The 12,674-nt window shown below is 39.1% G+C and overlaps 1 protein-coding gene across 2 annotated transcripts in view; it reads right to left on the bottom strand.

Moving 5' to 3' along the window:
• Positions 1-327: 327 nt before the first annotated feature.
• Positions 328-12,674, bottom strand: part of slco3a1a (solute carrier organic anion transporter family member 3A1a) — a 36,784-nt gene continuing 24,437 nt past the window's right edge. Inside the window, exons 3-9 of one of the 2 annotated variants that reach the window (XM_086074398.1) lie at positions 9,469-9,567; positions 9,109-9,384; positions 5,689-5,853; positions 5,419-5,617; positions 3,265-3,409; positions 2,276-2,388; positions 328-1,083 (exon numbers count right to left, since the gene is read on the bottom strand). In XM_086074398.1, coding sequence (XP_085930524.1) covers positions 627-1,083; positions 2,276-2,388; positions 3,265-3,409; positions 5,419-5,617; positions 5,689-5,853; positions 9,109-9,384; positions 9,469-9,567 — 1,454 coding nt within the window. In that variant the 3' untranslated portion in view covers positions 328-626. Of the gene's footprint in view, positions 1,084-2,275; positions 2,514-3,264; positions 3,410-5,418; positions 5,618-5,688; positions 5,854-9,108; positions 9,385-9,468; positions 9,568-12,674 lie in introns of both variants that reach the window. The other variant, XM_086074397.1, reaches the window with a different exon arrangement.

Genomic DNA, 12,674 nt, shown 5'->3' with positions numbered 1-12,674 from the left:
ATTTAAACTTGACTATTTTTCATTTATGCTTTATTTCTTGTAACATTTCAACTTCATTCTATATTATTTCATATTTCAATTGTATATATAAACGCACGGTATCAATTCTTGTAATATTAGTTTGCCAGTTGTTTGCATGTATTTGTACTTTTCCACACACACGCGTGCGCGCACCACACGCGACATCACACACTTAACCGCAGCCATGACAGAGCTGTACGAATACGGAAACGAGATTTGTCATCTTTTGTCTGCCTAGCGATAAGGGTTGCAAAATTGCGGGAAATTCCGAATGTTGCAAGCTTTCCATGGGAATTAACGAGAATAAACATTTCAGGTTGTTACTTTATTCTGTTGACGTGCATTCATTTTGACACAAAACGCTTTGTAATTGCCTTTAGATGCCACAAGGTGGGAGCAAAGCGCATTCATAGGCAACCTTTTGAGGTTTTCCAAGTCAACGTACTTTCTCGATGCCACCAGATGGCGCAAAAATTCAACGGATTCAACCTTTCCGTTGAAGGTACGTTTCCAAAATCCCCCATCTTGGCTTCCCATGAAAATTGACCATAAAGCTCCAATCGGCCAGCATTCCCTTTGCAACCCGCTAGCTAGCGCCACACCAGCTAAAATGGCCCCTTGCGTTGAGGACGACGACGACGAGTTTCCCAGCAGAAGTTCATGGCTGTGAAATACGACAAAAAAAAAACACAAAAAGAAAAAATCTGCCGTCCTATAAAACCGACTCCATGTTTTCGCAACGCTCGTGGTCCCCCAGGTTGTATATGAACTGCGTCCGGTCTACCTTGGGAGCCTCCGACAGCGACGGGTAGAAGTCGCCGGGCGCCATGTTGGCCTCGTGGCCCTTGATGTAGGCGTTGTAGTTGCGGCGGAGGCAGTACCAGGTGGTGGTGTACAGGAGGAAGGCCACCGCCTTCAGGATGATGGCCAGGCTCACGTACAGTCGACGGTACGACAGGTTGTCGTACAGCAGGCACGCGCCTTTGTCGCCGCAGTCCGAGCTCCAGAACAGGCACGTGGAGTCGATGCCCGCCCCGAAGATCAGGGGGGGCGGGATGAAGCCTGGGGGGACACCCGGCGGCTTTCGTGACTTTTCATTCATTAAATGCTCAAAACATACAGATTTTTGCTTTGTGTTGTGAGAAGGGGTGTCAGGCCATTAAAAAAAAAAATAATCTGAATTAATCGCATTACTTCAATAGTTAACTCACGATTAATCGCAAATTTTATATCTTGTGTTGGGAGAAGGGGTGTCAGGCGATTACATTTTTAAAATTGTAATTAATTGCATGACTTCAATCGTTAACTCACGATGAATGACATTTAATATCTGTTCTAAATGTACAATAAAATGTACAATAATTTCCCCCCCCTAAGTTTTCATACTATTAACATAAAAGTGGGAACGATCAGAATTTTTTTGATGCATCGATCAAAGTATTAAAAAGATTCTGAATCGATTCATAGGTATTAAAAATTGATTTTTAAAGCCTAAATTAAATAAAAAAAAACTAGGGGTGTCAGGCGATTATAAAAAAAAAAAAAATCATAATTAATAGCATGACTTCAATAAGTTAACCCAATTTTTTAACTCAATGTACATATCATTTTTCTGCCACTAGAGGGCATAATTGAATTTTTAAGACGTTGGTGACTAATCTTTAACATGAAGTAACTTGTGAAATTCTGCACATTTTTTAAATTGTAAAATACAACTTGACCCCAGTTTTCACAAATATTTGCATTATTATGACATTTATTACTGTTAAATGTTGACGTGGCCGCGTCTGCTGTGTTAAAACTGGAATTCCCCCCGTACGTAAAAAAATATTGTGGCATTAAAGGAACTTTAAATTCACTCAAAATGAACGCACTAACTTTGACACCCCGAGTTGTGAGCAAAAAATTGGACTTAGATCACACTTTCTGCCACTAGATGGCAGCAGCTACCATCGGTTCACGTGGTTACCTCACAATTAAAGTACAGCTTTTTTATTTATTTATTTATTTTATTTTTTTAAATAACCAAATCACTGCCACTGGGAAGTACCTTGGTTACTATTGCTAACAAGCATTTGGAAAAATACTTTTACCATTAATAATATAATTTAATAGTATACTATATATAACAATAAAATATATAAAATATATAAATAAAATAAATAAATAATAATAAATTCATATAATAATAATACAATAAAATTAATGAATAATAAATGGAATGTTACATTATATCATAGCACTATTTACTTACCTAAGAGCCGAAGCAGAAGAAACAAGACGCCAAGCGCGTAGGACTTGAGTTCGGGGGTGACGGTCCTGATGAGGACGATGACGGAGGGCGTCTGCGCCATGGCGCCCACCATACTGCACAAGCAGATGATGCACAGGAAGATGAGGAAAGCCTCCTGGCAGCCGGCCGTCGGACATTTGCCCGCAACCGCCGTGGCCAGTTCGCTGTCGGAGGAGACGCAAGCGCACCCGCTCAGGTTCTGCGCGCGGGCAAAAAAAACAACCACAGTTCCAACATGAATGTCAACGGAAAGTTACTTGCTTTACGCAAACACAAGATTTGTCAGATATTTATTCTCCCCCCCCTCCAATAAATTGATTTTAAAAAGGAAGAAAAGGCATCTGAAAAAAGTAAATATGTGGTAAAATTGCACACAGAAATTTTTTTTTTTCAATACAAATGTATAGAATATACAACATGATAATGAATGTAGAATTAATCATAAAATATATTCAATGATATGAAATCTATTACATTTCAATGCATAATACATTAGAGATTTTTAGAAAATGTAACGATGGAATATTATTTAAATTTGAATAAAGATTCCAATGTACAAAAAACAACAACAATTTTCTGCTTGAGTGAAAGATGAATGCTTAATTTATTTTTAATTATGACTAAATATTTTTACTATTTAATAACAAAAAGGATATTTATAGTGTTAAAAAAACATTTGTTAAATTACATGGTAAATTTGAAAAAAAAAAGATCAATTTAATTTACTGTATTTCTGTTAAACTGTAAAAAAATTTTTTTTTAATGATTTCAAAAAATAGACAATTTTTTTTTGTATTTCGTGGTTCATTGAATTTAAATGTAAATAAAAATTCCATTGTGAAAAAAAAAACTTTTCTGCTTAATTATGAGATGAATAGAAATGCCGAGGAATGACGCCGATGACCAAATGAAAAGTGCTCAACGCGTGTCGTGATTGTGACGATTCGGACCTGATCGAGGGTGTGCGTGCATCCGGCGAAGCAGGCCGACAGGTACGTGACGCCGTTGGAGCCGCACACGGGGCTGATGGACGACGTGAAGCAGTTGCACTGATTGATGCACGCCGCTTCCGGCTTCTTGCCCATCTGCAGCGTACTGAACACACACACACACACACACACACACACACATAACACACACTTACTGACAATTGTAGCTGACTTTACTTTATGAAAATACTTAGTGACCGTTTAAAAAATATATATATTTTGCTCATCGACAGATTTTGCACATTGTTTAAAAAAACAAACAAAAATGACGTATTTTGATCAAATAAAAAACGAATCTGCTGCCCAAACAAATTCAAACTAATTGCATTTCAAAAAGGAAAAGCTACAATTTGAATTCACCACTTGAAGATTTTTCATGTTATGACTCTCATGAAGCGATTCGTACCGACGTGCACGCCATCCCGTGAAGCTCGGCGGCATCTATATTCTGTGCAGGCCGCTTTTTTCCCCCCCAACTCGGGAAGGCCACACAAAAATGGTTTGAATAAAATATAAGCCAGCGGCGCCGGCAGTGATGAGCATTTTTTATTGACACGCTCAGACTCACCTCCAATAAAAAAGCTCAAACCTCGTAGGCAATAATCGAACCATTGGTCTTTATTTATGAGGGGGAAAAAAAGTGAGCGAAATAACAACATGCTGCACAGTCTGCTTGCGCTGAAAGATGCTAAAAAGGTCAGGAACACAAATACAGAATACCACGAGGACACTTTTTAAGGAAAGTGCCAAATAATCATTTGATCCTCATACGGACTTTGTACATTTGCGGACTTACAAAGAACTGAACAGAATTTGCCTGCAAGGATGGATTGATCTTTGGATTTCGTCGTCCTCCAATTACAGCTGGTGGAGTTCACAGAAAATCGTGCAACTTTGGCACTTTCTTACAAGTTTCTCAGTCATTTGGGTGTCGACTGAGATCAAGAATATTGCCAATGATCCAGAATTCTTGTACATTCATGTCTTTTTTTTTTTAAATGACTCTAATTTGACTGATATTCTGCCTTTTACCATAAACTTTCCTCAAATTGGGGGTTTTAACATTACACAATTCAGCAGGGGATCAAATACAGTCAACCACCATCCTTGATTTGAAAATTCAACTATTGAAATACAGTGTTTTAGCCGTTTCCATAATGCCTTTAATTGCCACAAGGTGGCGCCAAAGCTTTGGCTAAGAAGTAGTAAATGGCATCACAACTCAGACTACCGGTAATATATTTGGTTAGTGAGAGGTTTAGCCTGAGTGGTTTGAAATCAAATAAGGGTAATTTAGTGATATTAAACTGTTTTGGGACCACAGTTTGTGCTAACTTTACAGTTGTTTGATTTATTTATTTATTTATTCATTTTTAGGGAGAGCATCAACAATTTTTTATTTTTTTTTATCACGACAACTAATACTTTAATGTAATAAAAAAAAAAAGTTCATTTTGGATGATGTACTTGACATGGATGGCCCTATAAACAGATTAAAATTGGAGGAAAGTCTCTTTTTGGGCTGCTCGATTATGGAAAAAATAATAATGACGATTATTTTGGCAATAATTGAAATCACGATTATTTATTTTTTTGGTACAAAACAAGAAAATGTTTAAGCATTTAAAAATATTAAGACCAATAAAAAAAAAGAAACATATACAACATAATATAATCATGTGAGTGCCTTTTGGACCAAACTGAATGTATAATAATGTATATTTATAGTAATATTTATTTATTTATGTTGGCAAAAAAATATATATATTAAGACAAATACAATTATTTGAAACCGTTCCTTTTGGATGAAACAAAATTCATTAAATTAGTTATATTAAAATAAAAAAAAGGCGCAAATGTATACATTTAAATAAATCAAAAATTTGTATTAATAATCTTTTTTTTATGATTATGCTGATTTTGTAATTGCGGAGTGTAATAATTGAAATTGGAATTGAATTTTGATTAATTGCACAGCCTTGGGGGAGTGGCTGACATTCAGGAGAACGTGTTTATTAATAATGGACCATCACAAAGTTTGATACCAACAAAGTTGTTTAACAAATAAAGAATTATTAATGAACCCCCCGGGATGATGTTTTTGCGTGTCCTTACTTGTTGCCGTACATGACGGTGACGCCCGCCACGGCGCCCGTGTCGCAGCCCAGGAAGAGGAAGGAGACGTAGCAGGCGGTGGAGATCAGGTTGACCATCATGGCCATGCGGATGGCCCCCAGCGCCGACAGGTTGAGCTTCTTCACCAGCAGGCCCCCCATGAAGATCCCCAGGCAGGCGCACGGGATGGCCGTCATACCTGCCCACGGAAACGCCAGCGTTAGACACATTTGATGGCACTTTTTGCCGCACGGTATTACTTGCGCAGACCTAGCAGCTGGTTGGCCGAGGTGGTGGTGAGGTTGAACTGCTGCTCCAGGTATTTGGCCAAAAAGGCGGCAAAGCCCGCCACCACGGCGATTTCCATGCAGGCGGCCAGGATGATGCAGGTGAACACCGGATTGGACAGCAGGTGCTTGGTCACCTTGGGGATCACTGCGGGACCAAAGACACCAGTCGGTCAGAGATGGGCTCGTTTCGTGAGCAAGATCATGTGACCAAACATGGAAACAGCGTGAGCGGGATTCCGGTCTATGCCACAATAACAACCAATGATGACAGCATTTTAAACCTCACACGAGCTAAAAATAAATAAATTAATTAAAATCTTTATGGCTGCTATCTTTGGACAAAAAAAACAAAATATGATAATAATAGTAATTAATCGCATGACTTCAACAATTAACTCGCAAATTTTATATCTGTTCTAAATGATACAACGTTAGTAAGTTTCCATACTCTTGTTGACATAAAAGTGCTGCATCTTTCAGTCATTTCATAATAATTCATAAAATTGAGTTAAAATTACAATATCCTGTACTGTAAAAAAAAACGAGTGATATTGATTGTGTTGAGAATTTTTCTGCCACTAGATGGCATAATTGCATTTGTAAGACGTTGGTGACAGATCAGTGCATTTTTCTTTTCATATTAAGAGCGATCTAAGCTTTAACATGAAGTAACTTTTTTTAAATTGTAAAATCCAACTCTCCACAATGATATGCATTATTAATACATTTATTAAAGCTACATTTTGACGTGGGCGTGTCTGCTGCGTTGCGACTGGAATTCCCCCGGGACAAGTAAGGGGGCGCTCATTAATCGCGTGTTCAATTTTTTGTGGCGTTCCAGAAACTTTAAAATCAACTCAAATTGAACACACTCATTTTTGACACCCCTAGATATGATGTATACAAAAAAAGGCTAAACCTTGGCGATTTTCATTGTCAAGACTGTCGATGTTAAAAGTTCCCACGGGTGCTACAATCACGTTCCCCTTCGCCACTCAATGGAACGAGGAGGAAGTACTTGTTGCAAGTTTGGTCAAATGCAGAAGTCGGTGGCGCGTATTGCGTGACCAAACATGGAAACAGCGTGAGCGGGATTCCGGTCTATGCCACAATAACAACCAATGATGACAGCATTTTAAACCTCACACGAGCTAAAAATAAATAAATTAATTAAAATCTTTATGGCTGCTATCTTTGGACAAAAAAAACAAAATATGATAATAATAGTAATTAATCGCATGACTTCAACAATTAACTCGCAAATTTTATATCTGTTCTAAATGATACAACGTTAGTAAGTTTCCATACTCTTGTTGACATAAAAGTGCTGCATCTTTCAGTCATTTCATAATAATTCATAAAATTGAGTTAAAATTACAATATCCTGTACTGTAAAAAAAAACGAGTGATATTGATTGTGTTGAGAATTTTTCTGCCACTAGATGGCATAATTGCATTTGTAAGACGTTGGTGACAGATCAGTGCATTTTTCTTTTCATATTAAGAGCGATCTAAGCTTTAACATGAAGTAACTTTTTTTAAATTGTAAAATCCAACTCTCCACAATGATATGCATTATTAATACATTTATTAAAGCTACATTTTGACGTGGGCGTGTCTGCTGCGTTGCGACTGGAATTCCCCCGGGACAAGTAAGGGGGCGCTCATTAATCGCGTGTTCAATTTTTTGTGGCGTTCCAGAAACTTTAAAATCAACTCAAATTGAACACACTCATTTTTGACACCCCTAGATATGATGTATACAAAAAAAGGCTAAACCTTGGCGATTTTCATTGTCAAGACTGTCGATGTTAAAAGTTCCCACGGGTGCTACAATCACGTTCCCCTTCGCCACTCAATGGAACGAGGAGGAAGTACTTGTTGCAAGTTTGGTCAAATGCAGAAGTCGGTGGCGCGTATTGCGTGACGTCGTGCGCAACTCAATGAAGGACGGCATGCGGGCAATCCTTTGCTTTCGGTTTCATTGCCGTTTGCTCAAAGGCGAGCGTGTCCGATCTTCATCGCATGTTTATATCTACGGCAGGTAGCAAACGTAAGCAATGTGGCAGGTGAGACGTGAACTGCATATTCTGTGATAAGGGCGTGCTTGATTTAAAAACAAGCTGTGGATTGGGTAACAACACGATAGGGGAGTGAATAACGACAGGTTCGTCATGATTATTATTTATCATAATGATAAAAAATATATATATATATATATATTTAGAGAGGGCTGAGGAAAGAATATTTCAGTGGCAAACCACCATTCAAAGTCACCTCTAAACAATTTTGAACCTAACGTGCATGCTTTTTTTGGAATGTGGAAGGAACGAAGACAACACACAAACTCCACAAGGGAACGCTTGAGCTGAGATTTGAACGCAGAATCTCTTGACTGCGAGGCGGACGCGCCGACCACAATCGCAGCGCAGACTTTTACTTAAGTTACAAAATGACAGGCCCTCAACCGTTTTGATTGGATTAATTTTAAATTGGGACACTTTTTTACAGAAGCATATTGTATTCATTAAAAAAAGAAAAAAACTCCTGATTTTGGGGAGCTTTGTTTTTTTGTGTTTTTGTTTTGTTTTCTGGTTTTCTGAATTTTTTTTCTGTTTTACTGCATTTTTTTCCTGTTTTACTGCATTTTTTTCTGTCATTAAAAAATATAAAAAATATATAATTTAATATAATCTAAATGTAAAAAAATATTCTGAAAAACAGAAAAAAATTGTTCAGAAAAATATTTGAAAATTACTCATAAAAACAGGTTTCCCCCCGAAAAAAAGAGAAAAAAACCTGGAATTTTTTTTTTCAGAAAAACAGAGCACCAGCTTGTTTTTCTAAGTAATTTTCCCTCCTGTTTTTCTAAATATTGCCCCCTGCCGTTTTTCAGAATATTTTTTTAATGACAGAATAAAAATATTCAGTAGAGCAGAAAAAAAATATTCAGAAAAACAGAAAATTCAAATAAAAATTACACACAAAAAACAAAGTTACCCACGAAAAAAATTGACCAGAATACAAATATTCAGTAGAGCAGAAAAAAATATTCAGAAAAACAGAAAATTCTAATAAAAATTACACACAAAAAACAAAGTTACCCACGAAAAAAATTGACAAAAAAAAAAACAGGAGTTTTTTTTTCTTTCAAGTGAATGCAATGCGCTTCTGTACTTTTTACACACAAACAAATATGATGTAAAAATGTGAATATCTACGGTACAGTTAAGGGTTAATCAGAGTTTTTTTATTATTCATTTACCATCTGTGTTTATTTCTTTTGTATATATATATTTTTTTTAGCAGCAGTGAAAAAAAAACACACATCAAAACTGTCTGTAAGTCGTTCGAATGAAAATGTACTGTCCAAACTATTTGAAGTGAACCGTGTGCTCACCCCTGAGTTGCTGGAAGCAGGTGGCGCCGTTGGCCCGCTCGTGGTTGCCGACGGCGCCGTTGCTGGCCTTGGGAGCCTCCGAGGATGGACTGAGCGGAGCGGGAGGAAGCATGGCCTGCTCGCTGTCCGGACCCTCCTCCCGGTCCTTGGTGGGCAACGACTGAGGGAAGCCGAACATCAGCAGCGCCGAGCAGAAGAGTAAAGCGCCGCACAGGAGGAAGCCCGCCCACCAGGCGCCGATCCAGCGCGGGTCTTCCGGGGTGATGCCGAGCTTATCTGCCGGGACGGGACGTCACATCCGGTACATACACGAAGACACGAGCAAGGCAAGCGCATTGCGTGCGGAACGAGGCCACTCACCCGTGTCAATGAAGATGGCGTCCACGTAGAATTTGGTGCAGACGGAGCCCAGGATGAAGCCACAGGCGGGTCCGAACACCAGAGTGGAAAAGAGGATCCCTGCACAAACGGTACGACGTCATTCCCACGACATCCTACGCTCCTCAACGGCGCGCGTAGCGTTTGAGAGCGCAAAGGTTAAAAGCTTGCGAAAAACTGCAGAATTGACACAAGCGTGTAACGACGTCCTCCGCTGACGCCGCCGCGGTCGATGCTGTGGCGTCATCGAAAATTGCGGCAGCGCTTGTCGGTTTTGGCAATTTTGCTGCTTAAAAATGATATCAAAAAACTGCAGTCAATGGCAGCTATGATTTGCAAAGCCAGGGGCGTAGCTAGAAACGTTTCATTGGGGTGGCCCGTAAGTTCATAGCTGAAATGTCCAAATAAGTGGCTCTTAACCATGCAGCCAAAACGCTCGCATGCCGACCTTGGGCTGCGAGCGCCGACTCGTGGGCTGCATTAAATAATGTGTTATGAATTCAATGCATCTATGCAAAAGGAAACTATGTTGATGCCTTACCTCACCCAAAAAAACAACTTTTTTTCCTCCATTGTTTTTCCTGTGGTAAAATCTATTACCTGTAGTTATTTTTGTGTTCGTAAACAAGACTGTCGACTCTTGAGTTTAATTTGATGCGGGATATTGTTTCAGCTTTTCATAAGTGGATTTGGTTCCATAATCATAGAATCTGAATACAAAAAGAAATAAAGGTTAAAAAAAAACCTTGCTTTGTTTTTATTCTATTGTTTTCTGTATTTGTATTGTGTCCTTTTAAAATATCAGCTCGTTCTTACTGTACAAGATTGATAGATCAAATTTCAGCTTCTTGTGTCTGATTTGACACATTTGTTTGATTCAAAACGCTGAACATTAAACATACGAATACAATTAGAAAAACAAGTAAATGATGCCTTTTCATGGACTAACATAGGCTGACATTCGCAAACGGGCAACACGACAACGGTGTCCAAAAAAACACACCCGCAGATGCGACACAGTTGTTTGTTGATTGTTCTTAAAAATAATTTTGAAGGCTTATAATAATCAATTTAAAAAAAATTCGGCGCATGAATGAATTGCCATCGAACGCCGCCATTTCCCCGCGACATGCAAATGCGCAATGAATTGCAAAATTGTAAAACAGGGTTTCTCTCCGGGTACTCCGGTTTCCGCCCACATTCCAAAGACACGCATGGCAGGTTCTTTGAACACTCCAAATTGTCCACAGGTGTGATTGTGAGTGTGGATGTTTGTTTGTCGCAACCAGTTGAGGGTGTGCCCCGCCCACTGTCCGAAGCCAGCTGGGATCCAGGGCCCCCCCCCCCCCCATGACCCTTGTAGTTGTATTATTATTCTATGTTCAATACTTTTTTTTTTTTTAAAGTGTACTCAGCAGAAAGTACACAATGAATTCTTACAATGTATTTCAATTGTTATTACTGTATGTTTTTCTATCGCACAATACTGTGGAGCGTCTTACAGCGAGGGAACGTCAAGCTCCACCGCAAGTCCTTCTCGAAACCCGGTTAATGTTTAAAGCTCGAGCGCATTGTTTCAGTATGACTTGTTTCCGTAGGGTTGACTCCATTTTCTCCTTGCCCTGACGGTCAGATGTCGGCGGCCGACGGTCGAGAGCGCATCCGGCACGCAGGCGGGCGGGCCTCCCTACGTGACCACTCGTACGAGCGGCCGTCATTGAATTAGCTTCAGAATCAAATCCTCCCACTTCCTCTGCCGGTCCGGCATGATGCATGGCCCTCGCGCTTGAGACTCATCAAGTGCACGCCACAAAGACGCTCACTTGCCAGGAGCGGCGATTACATCACATGCGGTTAATGTTGCAAGTCAAGTCAACACACTCCCCCATTCAACTATCAGTTTCTTTTCTCAAAAAACGAAAAGGAGACTCATGTGTTTCCTGATAAGATAAACAGTTCAAGGGAAACCAACCGTCATTTACAAATATGACACAGAATGAAACTATTTGGCTTTCCTACGGAGCCTTTCTGGTGCCAGGGTATGAATTTGTCTTTTTTTTTTTTTTTTTGGTGCTAATCTGTTCCCACAGTTTACTAAACTGTACCCTCAATTTACAGATGAGTTTAGTAATCTGTTCCCACAGTTTACAGATGAGTTTAGTAATCTGTTCCCACAGTTTACTAAACTGTACCCTCAATTTACAGATGAGTTTAGTAATCTGTTCCCACAGTTTACTAAACTGTACCCTCAATTTACAGATGAGTTTAGTAATCTGTTCCCACAGTTTACTAAACTGTACCCTCAATTTACAGATGAGTTTAGTAATCTGTTCCCACAGTTTACTAAACTGTACCCTCAATTTACAGATGAGTTTAGTAATCTGTTCCCACAGTTTACTAAACTGTACCCTCAATTTACAGATGAGTTTAGTAATCTGTTCCCACAGTTTACTAAACTGTACCCTCAATTTACAGATGAGTTTAGTAATCTGTTCCCACAGTTTACTAAACTGTACCCTCAATTTACAGATGAGTTTAGTAATCTGTTCCCACAGTTTACTAAACTGTACCCTCAATTTACAGATGAGTTTAGTAATCTGTTCCCACAGTTTACTAAACTGTACCCTCAATTTACAGATGAGTTTAGTAATCTGTTCCCACAGTTTACTAATCTGTACACACAGTTTAGTAAACTGTACCCATAATTTACAGATTATTTAACTGCGGGAACAGATTACTAAATTTTGGGTACAGATGAGCAAAAAACAAAACAAAATTCGTACCCTGGCACCAGAGGGGCTCCATACTTTCCACTGTGGAATGCAACAGGAGCTAGGAATTCCCCATTTGGTCCGATTTTTTTTTTGGTGTAAAATTATTTACATAAATGTAATAAAATACAATTGAGGAGTATTCTCACAGTCTCATCTACATTATTTCACATGCAGTTGAAACTTGTGGTTTAACAGGGCGGTTAAAACAGAAATGACACACACAAGAAAAAAAAAAAGGCCTCTTCCTTTTGCTAACCGTCAATAGTTTCAGAAGGGGAAGGAGAGAAAAGCACCCCAAACAAACGCAAAAACATAATCATAAATTAACTGACGCCCACTGAGGACGGCCAAGTTGCTGTATGACTCGATCAAGCGCTTCCTTGGCAACAATTGTCACCGCCGTTTGAGGTCAAG

The sequence above is a fragment of the Leptonotus elevatus genome, chromosome 4, assembly GCF_054856555.1.
Source record: "Leptonotus elevatus isolate MCC_2025b chromosome 4, RoL_Lele_1.0, whole genome shotgun sequence".
Lineage (NCBI taxonomy): Eukaryota > Metazoa > Chordata > Actinopteri > Syngnathiformes > Syngnathidae > Leptonotus > Leptonotus elevatus.
This window is presented reverse-complemented; position numbering and strand designations above follow the sequence as displayed.